This window comes from Syngnathoides biaculeatus, chromosome 15, assembly GCF_019802595.1.
Source record: "Syngnathoides biaculeatus isolate LvHL_M chromosome 15, ASM1980259v1, whole genome shotgun sequence".
Classification (NCBI taxonomy): Eukaryota; Metazoa; Chordata; class Actinopteri; order Syngnathiformes; family Syngnathidae; genus Syngnathoides; species Syngnathoides biaculeatus.
Window position 1 is genome coordinate 8794370 of NC_084654.1, and position 21373 is coordinate 8815742.

At 40.3% G+C, this 21373-nt stretch overlaps 2 protein-coding genes across 7 annotated transcripts in view; one reads left to right on the forward strand and one right to left on the reverse strand.

The window, feature by feature from the left end:
- Window positions 1-8: 8 nt before the first annotated feature.
- On the forward strand, window positions 9-8196 carry rtn4ip1 (reticulon 4 interacting protein 1). Of its 5 annotated transcripts, none has more exons than XM_061843738.1 (10): window positions 9-146; window positions 275-471; window positions 1890-2041; window positions 4194-4262; window positions 4358-4482; window positions 4597-4645; window positions 4729-4865; window positions 5788-5971; window positions 6279-6371; window positions 7927-8196. In XM_061843738.1, the coding sequence occupies exons 2-10, from the start codon at window positions 324-326 to the stop codon at window positions 8050-8052; spliced, it is 1083 nt and encodes a 360-aa protein (XP_061699722.1). In that variant the 5' UTR covers window positions 9-146; window positions 275-323; the 3' UTR covers window positions 8053-8196. The 5 variants fall into 5 exon arrangements, with proteins under 5 accessions (XP_061699722.1, XP_061699721.1, XP_061699724.1 ...); XM_061843737.1 differs by having other exon boundaries at window positions 22-146; window positions 283-471; XM_061843740.1 differs by having other exon boundaries at window positions 25-146; window positions 290-471.
- An 814-nt stretch (window positions 8197-9010) lies between these two features.
- The window catches only part of crybg1a (crystallin beta-gamma domain containing 1a), a 49054-nt gene continuing 36691 nt past the window's right edge, over window positions 9011-21373 (reverse strand). For both annotated transcript variants that reach the window (XM_061844008.1, XM_061844007.1), the window contains exons 5-23: window positions 17500-21038; window positions 17197-17235; window positions 16980-17098; window positions 16654-16831; window positions 15711-15850; window positions 15301-15427; window positions 15177-15212; window positions 14458-14615; window positions 14235-14361; window positions 13969-14114; window positions 13333-13459; window positions 13227-13253; window positions 12387-12499; window positions 12038-12170; window positions 11789-11928; window positions 10980-11103; window positions 10702-10860; window positions 10458-10620; window positions 9011-9649 (exon numbers count right to left, since the gene is read on the reverse strand). In XM_061844008.1, the coding sequence (XP_061699992.1) occupies window positions 9561-9649; window positions 10458-10620; window positions 10702-10860; window positions 10980-11103; window positions 11789-11928; window positions 12038-12170; window positions 12387-12499; window positions 13227-13253; window positions 13333-13459; window positions 13969-14114; window positions 14235-14361; window positions 14458-14615; window positions 15177-15212; window positions 15301-15427; window positions 15711-15850; window positions 16654-16831; window positions 16980-17098; window positions 17197-17235; window positions 17500-21038 (5684 nt within the window). In that variant the 3' untranslated portion in view covers window positions 9011-9560. The remainder of the gene's footprint in view (window positions 9650-10457; window positions 10621-10701; window positions 10861-10979; window positions 11104-11788; window positions 11929-12037; window positions 12171-12386; window positions 12500-13226; window positions 13254-13332; window positions 13460-13968; window positions 14115-14234; window positions 14362-14457; window positions 14616-15176; window positions 15213-15300; window positions 15428-15710; window positions 15851-16653; window positions 16832-16979; window positions 17099-17196; window positions 17236-17499; window positions 21039-21373) is intronic.

Here is a 21373-nt window from a genome sequence, read left to right on the forward strand (position 1 = left end):
GTACGCTCCTTATTTCAGGAAGCGGTTTATTCGTGAGAACCACTTCACTTTCTTCCATATAATCATTAAAAGAGAGAACATGTTTGCAGGCAGATGGCTGTCGCGCTATCAGAAACATTGAGGTCAGCGTGATGATGGCGTTTCAGGTATAACAATCCCTTTTCCTATAGGGACGTAAATATTGGTCTCATTTGTTCAGAATTAAACTTTCAGATATGTCAGCTATGAGACGTGTGGTGGAGAGTAGTTGGTTATTTCCCTGTAAAAATTCAAGAACATCAGTTTCTAGATTTTTCAAGACCTCAAGCATCTGCAGGAATGTCATGCCCGCATGGGTGATTGATAAATACGGAGGCAATGATGTTCTGCGCTTCAGCAAAAATGCCAGCTTCCCGATCATCCACTACCCCAACGAGGTGATTGTCAAGGTCTTTGCAGCAGGACTGAACCCAATTGATGTCAGCATGAGAGGCGAGTGACACCTTCATGGTCCCAATCAACATTCAACTAAAAAATAAAATAACGAAAAACAAATATTGTAGTTACGATGTAGAATGAGATTTTTTTTTCCCCCAGCATTGTATAATTTACTAGAGAGTATTTATTTTTTTTTCTAACGGGCTTTTACTTTTGTTCACAACATTTGAAAACAGCGGTCGGCACTTTCTGTAACTTAGTCAAAATAGACTCACTAATATTTTCAACTTCTGCAGATGAGTTGATATATATATATCCATCCGTCCATCCATGTTCTGATCCACTTATCCTCACAAGGGTTGCGGAAGTGCTTGGAGCCTATCTCAGCAATAATTGGGCAGAAGGCGGGGTACCCCCTGAACTGGTTTCCAGCCAATCGCAGGGCACATAGAGACAAACAGCCACTCGCGCAATCACATCGAGGGGCAATAGAGTGTCCAATTAATGTTGCATGTTTTTGGGATGTGGGAGGAAACCGGCGCACCCAGTGAAAACCCACGCAGGCACAGGGAGAAAAACTCCACACAGGCAGGGCCGGGATCGAACCCAGGTCCTCAGAACTCTGTGGCCAACTCTTTACCAGCTGCCCCAATGTCCAGCTGAGTTGATATAATGAAGACCAATATAAAGATTTTGATGATTGCTAGATCAAGATGTTTCGGACTAATTTGGCAAAATGTTATGCATTAATAACAATGGCGCAGCAGATTGAGAGAAGCAAGATATTCCAAATCCATTAAATTATTGAAGAAAATTGAAGTTTTCAGCGCAAAAACTTATTCCTAGCGAATGTATTCTGACTTGTGGCAGACTTAAAAACCACTAACTTCTAGTGCATTTTTTCCTGTTGTTTTAAGTAGCGAATTGACTTTTTTTACTCAATTCACAATGTTGGGAATTTTCAAAAAGCCACAGAAATTTTTTTGTTGCAAAGATTAACTGACAAGCATTTTTTCCCTCGGTATGAGCAATATGCAAAGAAATGTGGCAAATTATCAAAAATGGTATCGTATACAACTGACAAAAAAAAAAAATCACATTTACATTTGTACCTAAGTTGATTCAAAGCCTGTACTTTTTCACTTTCACCAGGAATTGAATTTGAAGTTGTTTTTTTACACGAGTATCTGTACTTGTACCTAAGCAGTGTAACTAAGTACTTTTGCCACCTCCACAATCAGATGTGACACAAATGAATACACCTGTTGTAATCATGTATCCTTCTTAAAACAAGAACAAATATAAAAATCCACTTCACACATGCCCGTCATTGTTTTTCTGACTGTCCTAAATGTTCTGAAGGGCATCAAACCAGAGAAAGCAGTTGTATAGTGAAACACAAGTCATGTTGAGATGTTTAATGAATAATACCCTATTCTGCAGTGCAATAACGATGTCTTTCAATCTCCCAGGTGGCCATGGTGCTGCCACCCTGTCCATGAAAAGAGACCCTCTAAACATTCATCAGACTGGGAGTGAGTTCCCCCTCATCTTGGGGAGGGACGTGTCTGGCGTCATCATGGAGTGTGGCCTGGATGTGAAGTACTTCCAAGAAAGAGATGAGGTAAAAAAAAACAAAGCAATGCATTTTATTTGTTATAAACACAATGTACAGTACAAGTCTAAACCTCACTGAACTAACATTTCAGTTACCTTAATGAAGTGAGAGATTTGAAGTATTCAGCATTTCGCAGTTTGAGACCACTGGAAAGTATAAACCAACAGTACAATTCTAAATTATTGTAAAAAAACCTCTCAGAGAGTGTTTATCAAAACGGACCATTATTATCTTTACAAAGGCAAAGTATTTGATATTCTCCACTTTCTTATAAACAAGTACCTTAATCTGCAACCTGAGATAATGAAAATATTCTGAATCCCTGATACTATGATGCAGCAAAAAACCCAGAACAGCCCAAAAAAAGAAATGAGTTTACATTGCCGTTAATAAAAGTTCCTAGTTTGTAATAGTTATTGGTTATACCAGATATACTGCAGTAATGGGGTGTGCAATATCTACCGAGGGCTTCTTTGGGGATCTTCCTGACTTGAACTATGGCTGTCACTGGATTTTCATTCTTCGGAAATTTTTCTTTCCTATCCAATCTGTGTGAGATGAAAGGAAGGTGCTTGGAGGATAGATAGCTCGTATTTTAGGACAACCTCTGAAGAACTGCAGTTAAGGTTAGTGCTCATGAGACAACAACAAGGAATCAATTGGGGAAAAATGGCATCCATGGCAGAGTTCCAAGATAAAAATCACCACTGACCAAAAAGAACATAAAAGCTTGTCTTACTTTTGAAAAAAAAGAAAAAAAACAACAACACACACATACACAGAAAACATCTGAATGATTCCCAAGTCTTTTGGGCGAGCATCATATCGACGGACAAGATGAAAGTTGACCTTTTTGCAAAGTGTGTGTCTCGTTCCATCGGATGTATTTGTAGCACAGCATTTCAGAAAAAGATTACCGGTATGCCAGCAGTCAAGCGTGGTAGTGGTATTGTGATGGTCTAGGGCTGCTTGGCTCCTTCGGGAACTGGAAAGCTTGCTCTGATTGATGAAAACAGGAATTCTGCTCTTTACCAAAAAAACAGGTAGGCTTCTGAATGCCTTGAAAAAAAAAATGGTTAAGTTGTTGCATTACTTTTTTACACAAGTCGAGGTAACTTTGAATAGTTTCTTTTTACAAATATTTTTTCATAGTACTGTATAATTTTAATTTATTTTAGTATTTTTTTTAATCATTGTAGAAACACTAAACATGGGTAGCATCTGTGAATTATTAAAAAAAAACATTTGACCAGCATCTCATTCATCATACATATATGATACTCTGTAAATACTGTATTGAAACAAGAATGAAGCCAAAACATTTGATATAATCATCTCTGGTGGCTCTCTGACGACATCATGTGGTAAAAGACATTGTAGTGTAGGATGTATTTTAGGATTGCTCAAATATTTTGCAGGTAACGTCCGCAAGCTTGAGACTTTACATCAGGAATACTCGTCATCACGTGAATTAGTCAGTTTGGAAAAGTGGAGCAGAATTCTTTTTGAATCCAGGCCAATCTTATTTTGTTATCATGGTCATCATCTCAAGCGTTGGTCTCATTTCTCAAGAGTCTCTCTATCCCTTTAAAAATAATGTGCAACATTTTTTAAAATATGGTTTTGAATGAGTAAAAATTCCTACAACCACAACCGCATTGGGCCCATTTTTTTGCTTCTCCTTTGTTGCATAACAAATAAAACACCAATATAAAGTAAGAATAAATTTGATAGATTAGATATGTTTGAGTATTTTCCACTATTTGCATTTTAAAAAAAATTCAGACCACTTCTAAAATAATCAAACTACAGAAACATATCCATTCAAATGGCAAACAACTCCGATAAATTATTCTGTCAACTACAAATACTATCTGAATAATGACCTTAAAAATATTAATATTCTTGTCTTATTTTGTTAAATTTGCATTACAGTAACTGTTTTTTTAATCACCCCAAATAACTTTATTGAATCACTGACACTCATATTCAAAGCTTCCAATAAAAAGTATTCATCTTTCAAGTTTTTGTTAGAATCATTATCAGAAGCGGGAAAAAAAATGAATCACTAAATGTGACCACCGGGCGACTTTGCCATTGCCATCAATAAGCCAATAAGCAGTTCATCATAACCATTGAGGCTGTGTGTCCCCCTCAGGTGTGGGCTGCCATTCCGCCTTGGAAGCGTGGCAGCTTGGCCGAGTTTGTCGTGCTGAGTGCCAATGAGGTGAAAATCCCGTCATAAACGTGTAATCCATTACTCCAGGAACTACACTCCTGACTTGTGACGGCTGAGTAGGGTGTTTGTATTGTCGCCTCGAGGTGTCCCTCAAACCAAAGACGCTGAGCCACACAGAGGCCGCGGCCATCCCCTACGTGGCCACCACGGCTTGGTCGGCCCTTGTCAACACGGGGGGGCTCACCAGAGACAACTGTGCCAAGAAACGGTGAGGGAACACGCTCACATGCACAAACAGGCATAATCTCAGATTTACTTTACAAAAAGCATATAAAGCAGAAATGTTGCTTTTCTTTGACCCTCTTCTTCTTCGTCATCACAGTATTTTGATCCTCGGAGGGTCTGGGGGAGTGGGGACATTTGCCATCCAGGTATAGTTTCGGATTTCTATGAAGTCTCATACATCGATTCATATAATGGCAAAATAATCTTGACATTCTCGTTATTGTTCAAGATGCTGAAGGCGTGGGGAGCCCACGTCACGGTTACGTGCTCGCAGAATGCCCAGCGTTTTGTCACCGGGCTCGGCACGGACCACGTGGTGGACTACACGGCTGGACCTGTTGAGGTGGCGCTCGCTGCCCTTGACAAGTGAGAACAACCACGCTCTTTTCATTCAGTTCTCGCCAGGGCTTGGAAATATGGCGTAAAAAGAAAGTCTCACATTTTAAAAATCAATATTTTTAAAATGTTACATTTGATTTCCTTACCGATATTGTGAAAATAAGTTAAGTTGGTCTTTGTTGAAACATTTATGTAAACACAGTCCGTAATTGATAAACATTTTAACTGTTGGTGTTTTCTGTCTCTTTGTGGGGATTAAATTTGCTAGTTGCATCCCAGCTGACTGTGGGTGAGAGGCAGAGTACACCCTCAACTGGTTGCCGACCAATGCCAGAGCACATACACTCTAAACAAAATATCATTTGGACTTACATTCACACCTACTGGAAATTTGCAGTTTTCAATTAAATACTTACATTGACTTCAACTTGTCCAAATGCACGGAATTGAAAAAATAAATAAATCATGTTTCTATAGTCCTCTAGACAGATTATATTTGTGTTTAATAAAAATATGACATTTGCTAACATCAGCTGTTACATTGGAAAACAGTGTTAAAAATTGATTGATATTTTCTGACATCTTATACACCAAACTAGATAGTGAATGATAAAATAAATAATTTGATGTATTTGCTGCTCTCTCGGGTTGGAAAAAAAAAAAGTCTTTGAGTAAAGAAATGGAAGCTCAATTGTTTTTCGCTATCACTGCTCTAGTTAAATCATAACTACAGAAATTATTTCTCTTAAAATCACCTCTTAGCCACACACATAAAACAATCAAATTAAAAATAGTGAGTATGGCGATAGTTGAGCCTTCTTTTGTCTTGGGTGATGACGTATTGTTAGAAAATGGTGTGTATCGGCATGTGGGTTGGATTTGGATTTGTCGGTGACATGACAGATGCCTATCTCCACCCCGACCCCCACACTGCGTGCTCCTCTTACAGGTTTGACCTGATCCTGGATAACATTGGGGGTAGCACAGAAAGCTGGGCACTGAATCTACTCAAACCCTGGAGTGGGGCCAAGTACGTCACCCTGGTCACGCCCTTCCTCCAAAACACTGACAGCCTCGGGGTCGCTGACGGTATGCTCCAGAACGCTGCCACTGTGGCCAGGAAGGCCCTCAAAGTAAGAAAAAAATAAAAATAAATTCTCCTAAATACTAAGTTATCTCATTTGGCGAGTAAGTTAGGAGACCAACTTCAGTATTTAAACATCAGTGGTGAGGAGTCAAAGCCAGCAAAGGCTGAACCTGATGATTGTGATTCCCTGTTGGAGCGCAACAGCTCTTGACAGCTGTTCCAGTTGTCATTTTACTCGCGTTTTAACACATCAGCTTTCTCATCTTTTTGACTGCAACCTACTGAAGCGAATGTTTTGTCGGTTACATTAACAGTTAGCTTGTCTTTCATTTGGTTACTCTGCTCTCTTGCAGTACCTTGTTAAGGGGGTCCACTACCGTTGGGGATTCTTTGCACCAAGTGGTCCGGCACTGGATGAAATAAGGGAGATGGTAGATGCAGGACAGGTATGGTAACATCCTTCAGGCTTTGTTGTGATAATGCATTGTAAGGAACATTCAGTTTAGGGAAAAACAAATATCACACTAAATCAACTCAGTATTAATAACTAAGTAATTTTTTTAAGTAAAAAACACTTTGATTGGCTGGCGACCAGTTCAAGGGTGTACCCTGCCTTTTGCCCAAAGATAGTTGGGATAGGCCCCAGCACACCCGCAACTCTGGTGAGGATAAGCCGAATGAATAATGGAGAAAAATATATACACAGCATAATCACCTAATTTACATTTTTATGGCCTGCTTGCAGTCTATTGCAGAGCACAATAATTCACATCTCTGGACACATTTTCAATTATCCTAAAAAAAAATTGTCTCTGTACTCCAAGATGTGCTAACCGCTAGACCATCGTTTTGCACACACACCAAATAAAAATTCAATCTAAGTCAAAATCTGGCCATGGTACGATTAATTTTGTTCTTAAAGTGGAAATCCAGCGGTTTGCATGAACAATGTATCCAATAGGTTATGTAATTTGTACTCTATTTTGACAATGTGATGTTTAATCTTCTCTCATATAATAGCGTTTTGAGAACATTTTATCGACAATTACGAATTTTCAGGGGCGGTGCCATTTTCACGAGTCACATGACTTACGTGCGTGGACGTGACTTGTAAGGTGCCGCACCAAAGGCTCGATTACATTGTGCCCAGCGCTGATTTCTCAGATTTATCCTTATCTGATGAAGAAATAGCAGTATCGGTTGGTCGGGAAGACAGAGGAATACTTCTATACAGATTTAAACCTGTGGCTGTAAATAATGTTGAATATTCGGAGGGTTCTTTGGGTGGAATGACGCTGGAGTCTGACCACTCGGAGACCTACATGCGGGACGTAACTGCGTAAACAAAGGTCCCCGGAGCTCCGGCCCATCAGCCGCGGATGGTTCTTTGGACGGGAACGACGTGGAGTCTGATGAGCGAGCTCTGGCGGCGGGCCGCGAGGCGAGCTCTGGCGGGGGAGGCTGTTAGCCAAGCTTCGGCTTGCGGCCTCCGCCCGACGCCAAAGACTCCCGACGTCATTCCGCCCGAAGAACCATCCGAATATTCAACATTATTTACAGCCACAGGTTCAAATCTGTATGGAAATATTCCTCCGTCTTCCCGATCAACTGATACTATTTCTTCATCAGATGAGGATAAATCCGAGAAATCAGTGCTGAGCACAATGTAATCGAGCATTTGGTGCAGCACCTTTCACGACACATCCGCCGCACGTAAGTCATGTGACTGCGAAAATGGCAGCGCCCTTGAAATTTCATAATTGTCGAAAAAAATCTTCTCAAAACACTATTAAATAATATAAACATTGTCAGTGCATAAGCCGTTGCTTACTAATCATTTTCTAGTTACTGTGAATGTATGTTGCACATAATGCAGTGATAACGCTCTCATTTCAGATAACATCAAATACACGTGGTTATGTTTATAAAGTGTAGAGCATTAAAAATCAGCATCAAATTAATTTACAGATACACAACTAACTTACTTGACCTCATTTGCAGATCCATGCCGTTGTAGACGAAACATTCAGCTTTGCACAGGTTCCTCAGGCCTTTGCGAAGGTGGAGAAGGGGCACGCCCGAGGAAAGACCGTGGTCCAGATCAACAAGGGGGCAGATGATGTGTAGCACCAACACAATCGATTCAACTCCATGAAGCGCTGATGTGTTTAACTGATGAAGTTGAGTGTAAAGACTATTTTAAACCTGCTAAATACTGGAAAATGTTGTTTTCCTCCACAACCTAAATAAATACTGTATGTTAATTTGAAATACTGATTGTTCATTTTAACAGCAATTTGGAAACAGTATTGGGCAAATGGCAGGGTACACAATGGACTGTCATCAGCCATACTTCAGCACACCAATTAGATTTTTTTGGGGGGTTGAGGGGCAGATCGACTTTTACAGTATATCCATCCATCCATTTTCTTAACCACTTATCCTCACAAGGGTCGCGGGAGTGCTGGAGCCAATCCCAGCTGTTATCGGGCAGGAGGCGGGGTACACCCTGAACTGGTTGCCAGCCAATCGCAGGGCACATGGAGACAAACAGCCGCACTCACAATAACACCTAGGGGCAATTTAGAGTGTCCAATTAATGCTTTTACCGTACATATATTTTTAATGTGAAATGGCCTTTTCTGTCCATTTGAAAGAAGAAAATGAAAGTTAGTCTGAAAGGAATGTGTTATTTCAGTCTTGCTCCTTTTGAGCAAAAGTCAACACTTCATCTCAGTCAATCTCACAAGCATTATTGAACCTTCCACAGTTTAGCTAAAAGAAGAATATCCTAACTCTACCATAATTTTCTTTGAACTTTCTTACCGAAATACTGTACATGAGCAATAACAGCCAGCCACACCACATCTGCTTCAATCTGTTGAGCATTTTTCACGTGTCCATAATACAATAGCATACGATAGTTCTACAAGGCGAGCCCATCTAATACATATTTTACAAACGCAGGTTTATTCTATTCATATCAAAGTTGGTTCCCGCCACAGCAACAAACTGTTTTCGAGTTCAAACCCTAAATAAGGAGATGTTGCTTGTCTGCAATGATACACCAGAACAACAGTACAGCTATAACAGAACGGGTATTTTTCCCCTTTTATGTTTACATATTTACAACAGTTGATTCAAATGTTCAAACTCTAAATCTACAATCTAATAACGTGAACCACATTCAGTGTTAAAACGTACTGTGAAAACATTGAAAAACTTTACAATACTATTACCAACAGAAGTGGCAAAATGTGTAAATAAAATATATCTTTGGTGTTTAGACTTCATTGCGTCCATCCATGAGGAAACACACACCATGTAGTAGACACGTACCATAACGTCAAGAGAAAGAGTCGCACCATTAAACCAGGGCTGACGATTCACCATATGCAATGTAACATATAGAAAGGATACATATTTATCTTCATTGTAAAACGCAAAAACAATATCAACAAAATAAAAATCTTAACAGCTACTCAAATATCAGAACATGGTTACCCTCCCCCACAAGGGTCCAAATGCTACAGGAGTGCAGTGATTGTGCAAGATCCTACTCGGGACTCATCTGAGTGGTGTGAGGAGCTCCACTAGCGGAGTCGCGTCTGAGTGCCACAGTGTGGCCCATCCGGTCACAAAATCTCCAGCGTCCATCTTTGGTTTGTTTTCCCCTCCTCAAACGTATTGAGGATCACCAGGTTCTTGTCATATTGATGACCTCCTGTGATACACACCACAATGTTGTGTAAAATTAGGCTCTGGAAAATCAAATCAAGTGTGCATCTACACCACATTCCAAAGAAAATGCCTATCTTGTAATCAGTTAGTGGCAGCACTGTAAGTCCACCAGGGGGCGCTAGAGCAGGTGGCAAGATGGCGAAGGCAAGACGAGAGGCAGAAATGTACACAAATGAATGTAAAAACAACATTTGCAACACCATTGGTCTTCACTGTGAGGCAGATGTATAAATCATTGGTCCACAGTGCTGCCAATACCTGTATACATTATAACTTCTCAAAGAGTTGTTCTCGATTTAATTTAAAAATTGACAAAGTGAAATAGAATATATTGTGGACTGCTGCTATTTGCAGGACCAGAACGGGGCAGACTCCAAACAGTGGCGACCTGTGGCTTATTGACACCCATCTTAATTGATTTCAAAACTTTTTTTTTTTTTTAAATCCCCTAAATTTATAGAATAAGTATGGAAAAATCACAAATAGGGAGAAAAAAAAAAAAACTCTGACCGGGTGCCATCGTAAGTACGTGGCCATCCAGTGAATACGAGTATGCTAAGCTTGTAAGGTAAGGCTAACGAAGTAAACCATATTATTTTAAGCAAAGTTGTGTTTTCCTTATTATAGTTTTATTACTGTAGAGAATATTAAAACATTATTTATAACATTGCCCACCGATACCATTATGTGAATAACTAAGAACAAATTAAAACAAAGAAAATACATGACTAGGTAGCTTTTCAACTGCAGAGCAGAGAATATGTGATCAACTCTCTGAAGAGGAATCTGACCTTTGACCTCAAGGACCAGGCCAGGTTTGAAGTGGCAGCGCACCAGGCCGTCTGAGGTGACGTCCCACAGTTGATTGTCTTTTCCTGCCTCTGGGGACACACAAAGCCGACTGCCTGCCATCAGCATGTTGCCTGTGGTCTCCAGGCAACAGTCCTCCGCCAGCTGGAAGTGAACAAGAAGCAGCGCACACACGTTAGTTAGTTAGTTGTGACTTCGCTAGTGCTGTGACAGTTACAAGCGTACCTTGCAGGTAAGATAACCGTCTCGATAGAGCCAGAGTTGCTCTTCGCCACCCGTGTCTTCCACGGCGTGCACCCTCATCAGGTGGATGTCTTCCAGCGCCCCCATCAACGACATCACACATCCTGTCTCATTGTTCCGCAGATGGATACCGATCTGTTTCTGTAGGAGAAGCACATCAATGACACTTAACTTGATTTCCTGATTTGATTTCCCCCCTTGTATCACAACAAGCGCAACAAATTACGCTCTTTCGCCTTCAAGAGAAGATCCCGCCATACCTGCAGCAATGGCCGCAGCGATCCGATGGCCTTCCATCCACTGAACTTGGACCAGTCGGCCACTTGGCCCGGCTGGAGCAGGAGCTGTCGACCGCGATAGTTGCAGCCTTCGTACAGCACCCACCTAGAAGGGGCCAGTTCAAATATGACACGATGTGAGAAAAGTCAACATCAAATGAAAAAGTCTTAATATAGTTGAGTTGCCCCTATGGAGTTCCTTCTCATCTTTAGCGCAATTGCTGTTCTTAATAAGATGTTACAATGTTAAACCTCAGCTAACACCACAAAAAGGAATTTCAGAGAGATCTGTTACAACCTTGCCAACTGGACTAGTAAGATTAAAACTGCATTGCCTTGTGATCTTTTACAGTTTATTAACTTTATCATAGTTTTAAGTTGCTCTCCGAAAATTAGAATCAAAGGTTGTCAATATTTTAAGACAAAAAAATATTAACTTTGATAATTGGAATCCTGTTTAAAGTATGGTTCAGTTTTTGTCAGATGTTAAAGGTTTTGGGTTTAAACAATCATTACAATTGGGTGTAAAATTTTAATTGCTCACAAATGTCTCCACTGAACCTGAATGCATTATGATTCGACATGACAGCTTTAAGAGAACACATTTTATTCAAATATTTTATATCATACATATATGAGTGGATCATTAAAAAAGTCATGTTTAACCATCAACATCAATGGAAGATTACCAAGCACTCAAAACTGGTTACGGTATTGAAAACAATTGAGAGGAAAATATCCACAAACCCCAGCAATTACAAACACAATGCTGGTAGTAGATATGCACATACTTTCCACCCTCCACCACCAGAGAGCGTATGTGAGCGCCCCAACCCGCCTGGTGCAGATTCACTGTCCCGTGAGTCAGCACCACCTTGCGACCAGTGCAGCCCAACTTGCTGAAGAGCAGGAGGGAGGGGAGCGACAACTCCTACACGAGAAAGCAGAGAGCCTCATTACTAGCGTGCATAATGACAAAAAACTCAGTGCACAGAAAAAGATACCGTTCACACACACAAATACGTACACAAAGTACTTACATGGCCAACAGTTTGCAAGGAGCGGACCCTCACGTCTGACGACAAGAAGCCCATGAAGTCAGTGTCGGGGTATTCTCCTTCCTCCAGGAAGTACATGTTGTCAGTGAAGTTTCTGCCTTCGTAAGTGATCCATCTGATATACGGATAAAGATAAACTCACATCACTCCTGTCTAATGACGAGGAATATTTACATTTGTTGACATTTTATACAAGGGTTTCCTCAAATGTATTTGGGTACACATTGGTCACATACTTTCGTGCTATTTAAAGTATCTCCATAACCTTGCAAATGTATCAAACAACATTTGGCTGTGGTATTGAATATCAATTCAGTTGTGGGTCCCATACCTGCCAGCCAGGACCTTACAGGACCTGGGCACAAAGTCCTCATCCAAAGTTGCTGCACTGTCCTCCAGAACCATCAGTTCACCCTGAAAGTCAGGCTCAGAGAACAGCTGCACCTGCACAGCAATACGGTGCCAAGTTATGGGGGTAGGGGAGAGAGAGAGAGAAAGAGAGAGAGAGAGAGAGAGAGACACACACACACAAACGAGATGAAACATTAGCTCACATGTAAATGACATACAAAACCTCTGGGAAAGTATTTGACACAATGGTGATGGTGCAAGATGGTGTGATTAGTGCATTTGCCTCACAGTAAAGGGTTCTGTGTTTGAAGCTTTAATTCAGGTACCCTCCCATATCCAAGGAAATTTGATTAAAGACTAAATTGGCAAAAGGTGTGACTGGTCGTTCATTTTGACCCCGGACAGGAAAAGTTTTAAGACCACATTTTGGACCAGCAAAGAACTATAATTTAAAAGGAATTTGTAATTGAAATTATCTATTGAGGCAAATCACACTTTAAAAAGACCCAGGTGACAATTGGTCACATCAGGGTCTTGATCCTGATGAATCGTATCTAAGTTCTTCCTTCTAGCAAGACATTTTGTATACTATGCTATGAAACTTTACGTAATCTGATGTGTTCCTGCATGATTTTTGCTCAGTTCACAAAGAAATTGAGAAAAGAGTTTGTGAGCCAATGCAGCAACTGCGACCACTGACATCACATGTGCTCTCTGGAATGATGGACACAAATTACCACTGATCATTCTGAACGTTTTACACAATACAATACTTTTATAACCAATACTATACAGTACAAGAAATGTTTATACTACAAACCTTGAACTTAGACTCCAACAGAGATTCCTGCAAAATAAGAAGAAAACAAATCTGAATGAGGGATCTAAACAACTCAAGAGACTAATTTATTATTACTATTCTTTACATTGAAGACTGGCTGGATTGATGAGATCTTGAAATTCTGGGCACCCCAGTCTTCTGGACATGAATACAGGCCTCTCTCCAGGATGTAGAGCTCACCACTGAATGCAGGATTCTCAAATGCCACCCAGCTGCCAACAAGAGAAGACAAACACAATGGAATAAAAATCATGTTCTAAAAAAGCCTTCAGTATCTTGTCCCTACCAAAATGGTGCTGGCACAGGCACCAACAATGCCATCCATGCAAATATTTAACCGCAGGATATGAAAACCATTCAAAACAACAAGGAGACAATGACACGGGAAGATCAGTTGCGCTAACTATCTGAACTGCATCCTTCGGGCTGTTTGTACGCACCATCAAGGTGTGTCGAGTGTTTGAACACTGACAGAACTCTTAGTCACGTTTGGAAGAATAGTACACACCTAAAACTGCATGTGTGTGCATGAAAGGACACAAACAGAAGGTTTTATGTTACTCCTAGACTGGGGAGTATTTGTACATTCTGACTTGACTATTAAGTCTGTTCGACTTCTTTCCAGTTCTTTTCACTCTGACCCTAGTCAGCACAATGAGGGGATCTAAAAAAATGTGTTGTCTTGCAAAAAAAAAAAAAAAACAGGGAGCATTTGACTTACACCCCACTCAGGATCTTGATAGATTGGGTTTTTATGCCATGCCCAATATCCGCCATGTTGACAACGTGGCCCATCAAATCTACACTGAGACCCCGCTCATCCAAGTTAGGCTCACTGAACAATTTAATATGCGGGGACAGGAAATCCTTGGGGAGATAGCACACAAAAATAAAACAAGAATGTTTTTTCTCATGATCCATTAACAATGGTTGTTTTTTTTTTTTTTTACATTCAATTAAGGTGATAAAGAATTAAATCAAACTTACAGTCCTAATGGGCCGAATGGAGAGAAGACCATCCTCAGATCCACCCCAATCACTGCAATGAGGATACTCTCCTTCCTCCAGGATGTATTGCTGACCCTCAAAGTCTGCCTCTAGATAGCCAACCCAGCTTCCAGACAGAAGGTATTTTAGACATTTTTAAATCCTCTTCATCAGGAATAGAAACAAATCCTCCCCACTTGTATCTACGAGCTCCAATACTCACAGGCCACCAAGTATCTTGAGCGAGCCCACTGTAGAGATTTTCTTAGTTCCACCAGTGGTGCCTTGCTCTGCTTCTCCCTTGTCTTCACTCAAGTTGTACAAATCACCATCCACCTCTAAACACTCGCCTTCAAAATTGGGCTTCTTGAACACCAGCGCCTGAACAAGCCAAAACGGAATGAATGAAATGACAAGTGTGCGCGCACAGGATCTTCAGCTGACAACTTCATCCCATCTGGATCTCTTTCCTGGTCTGTGACTGATTGACGGTGGCGTGCAACTGCACAGATCAGAACACTCAATGTGGGAATTTCAACCACGAGCAGCACCTTTTGAACCTTATAATCTGGATTTTTCTTAAAGACTAACAGTGTCAATTGCAACTGGACAAATACACTTATAATAGAAAATACAATGTGCATCACAAAGTTTAAAATTCAGTAAATGCAAAACAGCGGGAACATTCATTAAACAGGTCAATAATCAGAGCCTCTGCATTCTTCAACATGTAGTAAACTGGCATAGACAAGTAGCCAAGTTTACGCCTCAAGTTACTGATTCATAGAATATGTTGAGAATTTCACTTTTCATTAGTTCCAGTCTTATCTTTAACCCTTTCTCAAATGCAGCAGACACGGTGGCAGAATAAACAATAGCAAGTAAGAGTACTTCCTATATGATACAAATAATATAACAGTTGAGATCTACTCAAATACAAACCTTGACCTCTTTGGGATGTTCCACTTTTATTGCTCCCTATAAAGACAGACAGAGAATGTTGGAAGGAGTCAATACACAACATGACATGATTTTTGATACCATGGAAGGTGTATGTTGTACTTACAATTCGAAGGGGCCTGAAGGAGCCAACAAAGGGTTGAGAGAAACCCCAGGTCTCTGAACAAGGATACTCGCCCACTTCCAGCACTCCTACGAAACCTCTAAAGCCAGGATCACTGTACACAAGCCAGCTACACATGGACACATGGAGAGAAAGTTCTTTAATAAAACAGTTAGTATGAGCTGGTAACAACCACCTAGTCACTGTAATTATTCTCTTTTTTATAATAATGGCATCCTCAACCTGGTAGGTAGACTGAAAAACAAATGTTGCACCGAGATTACCTGCCAGTTTTTTCAAGGTACAACCAGTAATTTAAAAAAATAAAAACTAAACAAAATAAAATGTAAAAAATATAATATCTTCAGTGAGGCACCAGTTGCTGTTGCATCACATGAGTAACATCAACTTACACTCCAGAATGGACCTTGATGGAACCAGTGGCCTGGGGGATCCCAAAGGAACCAATTTCAATCATGTCATCACAGTAAGATGACACCCTTCCCAAACCATTCACTTCTGTAAACAGGTCAATTCTGGGCTGGGTATAGTCCTACAACAAACACAATAATAAAAATCTTACCAGTAATAATGGCAAACGTCCAGTTCTTCAATAGCAATGCTCTGTTCGGCTGCCACGTTTGCTGTGACACATTAAGAATAACAAATGTCCAGCCGCGTATGACGTTTCTTATGGATTGAAGGGTCGAAACCGTAATTTAGGAGACACATAAACTCTGTAATTGTCCTTTTTAGCTGGATGGGCAAATGAATGCATTAATATATCAGTAAAAATATAAAATGCACAGTTGGTTGTCCACAACCATGCATACTTTTTTTAATGTGAAGGTTATACTAAATATTTTGACATTGAAAATATGGAACACAGGTATTTTAACAAATTAAAATATTTTATCTTCTAGCCTTTGTTTTTTTTTTTTTTAAACGGTCTTGTCATTGTTATATGGATGGAATCCAGGCACAATCAAAAAATGTGCTTTGTACTGGCAATGATCAGCAAATATGTTGCAGTGGTGTAGAAAAGCACTGAAACATAATAAATTTATGCTTGTAGTATTTTGGTAACCTTACTTGGCTGCATGAGAGGAGCAAAATGTTTGGAACACCTCTCGTCGTATGTAAATGTGGGACAGCGAAACACTTCAAATGACAACCACAACAATTAATACGTTGGGCTAATCAGTTAAAATGCAGAATTATTTGTTGATCTAATTTATGGACTAGATGTCATGCGATTGTGAAGATGTAAGTCAAGTTGTGGACAGAGCATTGAAAGAAGCCATCGTAAAGAAATGACGAGAGCGAGTGAGAAAGTGATTCAAGGCAATCACTTACGTTTACTGCCAGTCGAATAGATCCGATGGTCATGGGTGTTGGTGATACTGGCTGATCTTTCTCGTCCAGAGTTGTTGCGGCACCATCCTCAGCCCACATGTTCACTATATGATCTGTTTGACCTTCTTCGAGGGCAATGACACAGCCCTGGAAGCCCTTATGTTCATACAGGAGCCAACTACATAGAAAACAGGTTATTAGACAGTAATAATACATATTGACTGCATTACCCCAGTCGAAACACCAAGTAGTACACAAAGTCACACAATAATTAACAACTCAATTTACAAACCCACAGGGACTTTTGATCAGCAAAGCCATCTCACCATCCTCTGATGACTTGCACCAAGATGACAGGAGAGAGTTTCATCTGTGTGGCATCTTCGACATCACTACAAAGTTCATACACTTCAGCACCCAAGTCATCATGTTCATGTATGAAAAGCTGAACCGGAAAACAGAAGGGATGTTACAAACTAAAGTGGGAGCACCGCTGGGAAAAAAAAAAAAAATCTTTTGATGTACAGTAACATCCACTTGTACCTTTCCGGGTCTTTTGTGGAACCCTTTCACCACAGGTGTCTGCAAGGAAATGTCAAAATAGTAAATTTTTCGCTGTTGGTGAAATAAATCCACAGTGTAAAAGTAAAAAATACTTGTTTGTTCTAAACCTTTCTCATAGTTTTATTTTAGGGTAGCCCCTGACACTGAAACAACAAGTATGAAACTACTACATCTATTGTATTACCATACAAAAGTCTTGGATGCATCTTTCCTTCTTGTTTGCACTATAGTGAAGCAAGTAGAGTCAAGAACTTTCTTTACTGTAAATAAGACAATGCTTACCTTAGAGTTTTTCTTTCGAGGAGTCTTTGTGATGCATTTGGTGGGTGGCGGTAGCTCAGCATTATTGACTTTAGGTGTTAAAGGCTTGTCCATTGGAATAAGTTTATCAGGATCCTGGTTGGTTTTAGGTGCCTTTGTGGGGTCCGAGACAGTCTCAGACTCTCCTCTGTCGTCAAGCTTTTCCCCTGAACATTTTGACAGTATGATTTGTGAACACAGGGGCAAAGAAGGCAGGGAGGGGCTAATTGTTGACTCACTGACAGCAGCTGTACAACCACCCACAGCAGAGCCTACATCGCTGCTCGCCACGCCCTTCATATCTGATTCGTGTTCAGGAAAGGTTGCATCAACAGCTTCCTGCTTTCCAAGCGAGGGCTCATTTGTATGTTGTTTGGATGAAGCTTTATTTTGGTCAGAGGCTGCTTCCTCTTGGCTCCTCTTACTGGACCGAGGGGAACTCAGTAGGTTAGAGAGGATGGATATCCTTTCTAACCGGGATGATAGCCTCCCTGGCCCCTTTCCATTGTTCTGCTCAATCGTTGGTCCCTCTTTGACTTCAGGTTTTCCTTTTTCCTCATCAAGTAATTCCCTTTGGTTTTCACCTGAGGGTGTGGAATTGACTGGTCCCTGTTTTTCCACACTCCGTCCTGCCCGATTGGCTGCTTTTTGTTTCAACACCATCGCCGGAGATGGATCCTTCAAAAGTTTGCCTTTCTTTCTCAAGCCGAACTGGAACTGTTCTGGATCAAACGTTTTTTCAAAATGATCCTCCCTAATGGCTGGCATGGCAAAAGGGGGGGATGGGGACTTCTTACGTGGGTGCTTCTTAGGAGGCAGTGGGAAGGGAATGCCGCCTGCTTTAATGCTCTTGATGAAATCCTGAAACTCATCCGGTTCAAGAGATTCGTCTTCACTGGCCGAGTTATTTATTTTCAGTCTGTTGCCCTTTTTCTGTTTGTGATGATGTTCCACATCTAACCAGCTAGATGGCAACTCCTTCTTGAGCTGAATTCCCTGACATTCACTCAGTGGTTTCAATCCACTAGGAAGAGCGGAGACAACATTGACTGGTGCTTTTACTGGTTGTTGAGACGTATTGAGGTTTTTAGCTGCTTTATTGGTTTGTTCCCTCTTTTTCTTTTCTTTGGGCTCTTTGGCATTTTGATCAAATGAACTTTTTAAAACTCCAGTGGTCAAGACTTTTTGTTCTGTGTTCTCAATCTGACTGCGTTTTAACTTCAGCGTTGCAGCCATCATTTGCTCATCATTTTGTTTAGATACTCCTTTTTCTTTAATATCACTCTTTCCATTATCTGTTTGCCTTAAAAGCAAACTTAATTTTGCAAGCTTTTCAGAATCTTTGGGTATGTTCTCCATAGCTTCTGCTGTTACCATTTTTGCTTCGCTTTCTTGAATTACATTGACCACTTTGCAATCTGTGTCCTGAAGAGTGTTTTCACTCTGTTTCTGGACCTCATCATCAGGTCTAATGTTTACAGAGCCCTCGTGCTCTTGAAAATTAACATGAGTTTCATCATTTACAATTATATTCCCAATTTCACACTTATTTGTGGCAGGTGGTGTTTCTTCTTCCAAACTCTTTGTTCCTGTTTCTTGTTGAGAAGGCTCCGGTGCCACCCCAACAAGACTTTGACTTTCCAGTGTTTTTTCAGCATTTATTGCCTTTGCTGAATCAGCAATTTCATTTAGTTTCTCAACACTCTTATCTCGTACTCCAACAGGATCCTGGTCTTCTTGGGTAATAACTTCTGCTTTGGGACTCTTGTATGAACTTTCATTCACTAAACTTTTTATCGACGAAAGATTTGTTTTTTCTTTAGTCGATTCCATTGTCTTTATTTGCCTTTGATCCTCCCTTTTAACAGAACTGTGTTTGTCCTGAATTTCATTGTTATTCCTGGTTCCCTCATCTTCAGCTCCAGGTGCTTTGGGGTCCAGTTCTTTTTGTACTGTTGGTCGATCCATTGGCTGCTTAGATTCATTATCTAGACCTGTTGTATTTTTCTTCAAAGAAACCTCAATAGCTTCTTTGGAATCCAAGACCTTGGTTGTATTTCCATACACTGCAGTTATTTCATCATCTTTCAGCGTGTTACTACTCTTGTACTTTTCTGTGGTGTTTACAGTTTGCATTTCCTCTTCTGCAGCCAGCGGTAAATATTCATTTTCTGCTGTTAGCTGGGTTGATTGTTTTGGTTTAGTGATGACTTTCTCTCCTTCGTTTTCTGTGGCTTTGAGCTCTCTGATGCAGTTGTTGCCCATCACTGCTGTGTCATTCAGCTTTTCATTGGACTTTAATTCTTTTTCTTCGTTTTTGGATTCTTGTGCTTCTAAAAGAGGCTCTTTGTCCAGATGATTTTCAACCTCCTTGAGAGCTTCAGAAAGATTCTCTGTGTTCAAGAACAGTGTTGGTTTTTTGCCAACCTCTTTTTTTTTCTCCTCTTCTGGAGCACTTGTGATTGAATCTATGGCCAGTGTGGGTAGCAACATATTTTGATGATTTTTTTTTGTACTTTTTTCCTCAATAATTTCAAAATCTTTCTTTTTATCAGCAGTGTTTGAAGAAATTTTAGATGTAGCTGAAATAAGGCTTTTCAGCTCCGATTCATTTAGATGAACATCGGCATTTTCTTCATCTGGACCAATGGAAGCGCCTACCTGGTGAGAGGGTATAATGCTGTCACATTGAAGGATGTCACCTAAGGGAGCGTTGACAGAACTATCCATTAGGTTATCATGAGCTGCCTTAGCAGCCTGAGCCATCATTCCTGAATCTTCTTCTGAAATACCCTTTTCTCGTTTTATGTCATTTGCAAGCATGACTGTCTCCGGAAGTACCTTGTCCTTTACATTCGCTGAGTACAATTGTAACATTTGCATTTCCACGGCCGTGCTATCACCTTTGAATTCAGATCCATTTTTAGGTGAAAGCTCCAATTTCAGCTCTTGTAGGGCTTTGTACTCCTTTTCCTGCCGATTAGTCTCAGCACTGGGTACTCCCTTGGTGGGTACTACCTCAGCTATCACATCGTTATTTTCTGGGTTAACTTTGTCTTTAAGCTTTACTATAACCACTGTTTCATTATTCTTGATTATGTGAGTTTCTGAAGTGTTTCCTTTGGGACTAGCTGGGGCCTCTTCTAACCCCTGGGGCGGTCTCATTTTCTCTATGGATTCACTGGCACAAGAATGATTTGTATGTGTCACACACTTTTCTTTCTCCTTGTTTGACCCAGAATCAACCTGATGATTACCCACAGTGGAACTGTTTTTAATAAGATCTGATGCAATACTGTCTATTGGTTGGACAGTTGTCTCTGTGTTACTGTTTGGATGTAAACTGTCCTCTTTAGATTGAGACATGTTTGACGAATCATTAGTTGAAGTAAGTTGATTTTTTCTTGAGTTAAGACTGGAGGAGCTCCTCTGACTTCTCATTGGGAGCTTGCTAGGAGATGTGACACTGGAAACGTTTAATGGAATCTTTAAGTGTTTGTCTTTATCTTGGTTGGTGACGACTGAAAATACACACAAAAATCATCAAGTCACACAACATCTTATCAAACTCTTCCCAAAATTTCAAGTAAGGTTGTAGTACATGATTTTTCATGTATTTCATAAACTAATTGAGATGGAAATGTACAGAAAATAAAAAAAAACGTTTTTTGTATTTTATATTTCAGATCTCAAAGATAAACAGATTACACACTAGCAGCCATTCAAGAAGTGATGTCAGACAAGCGGCACCTCTTCTGTTAGCTTTTCTCCACATCGGGACTTGAAGCCACCCATGAATATCAGGTTACAAAACCCCAAATCCTTAAAGGTACAGGTGAACTAACACCAACCTAAT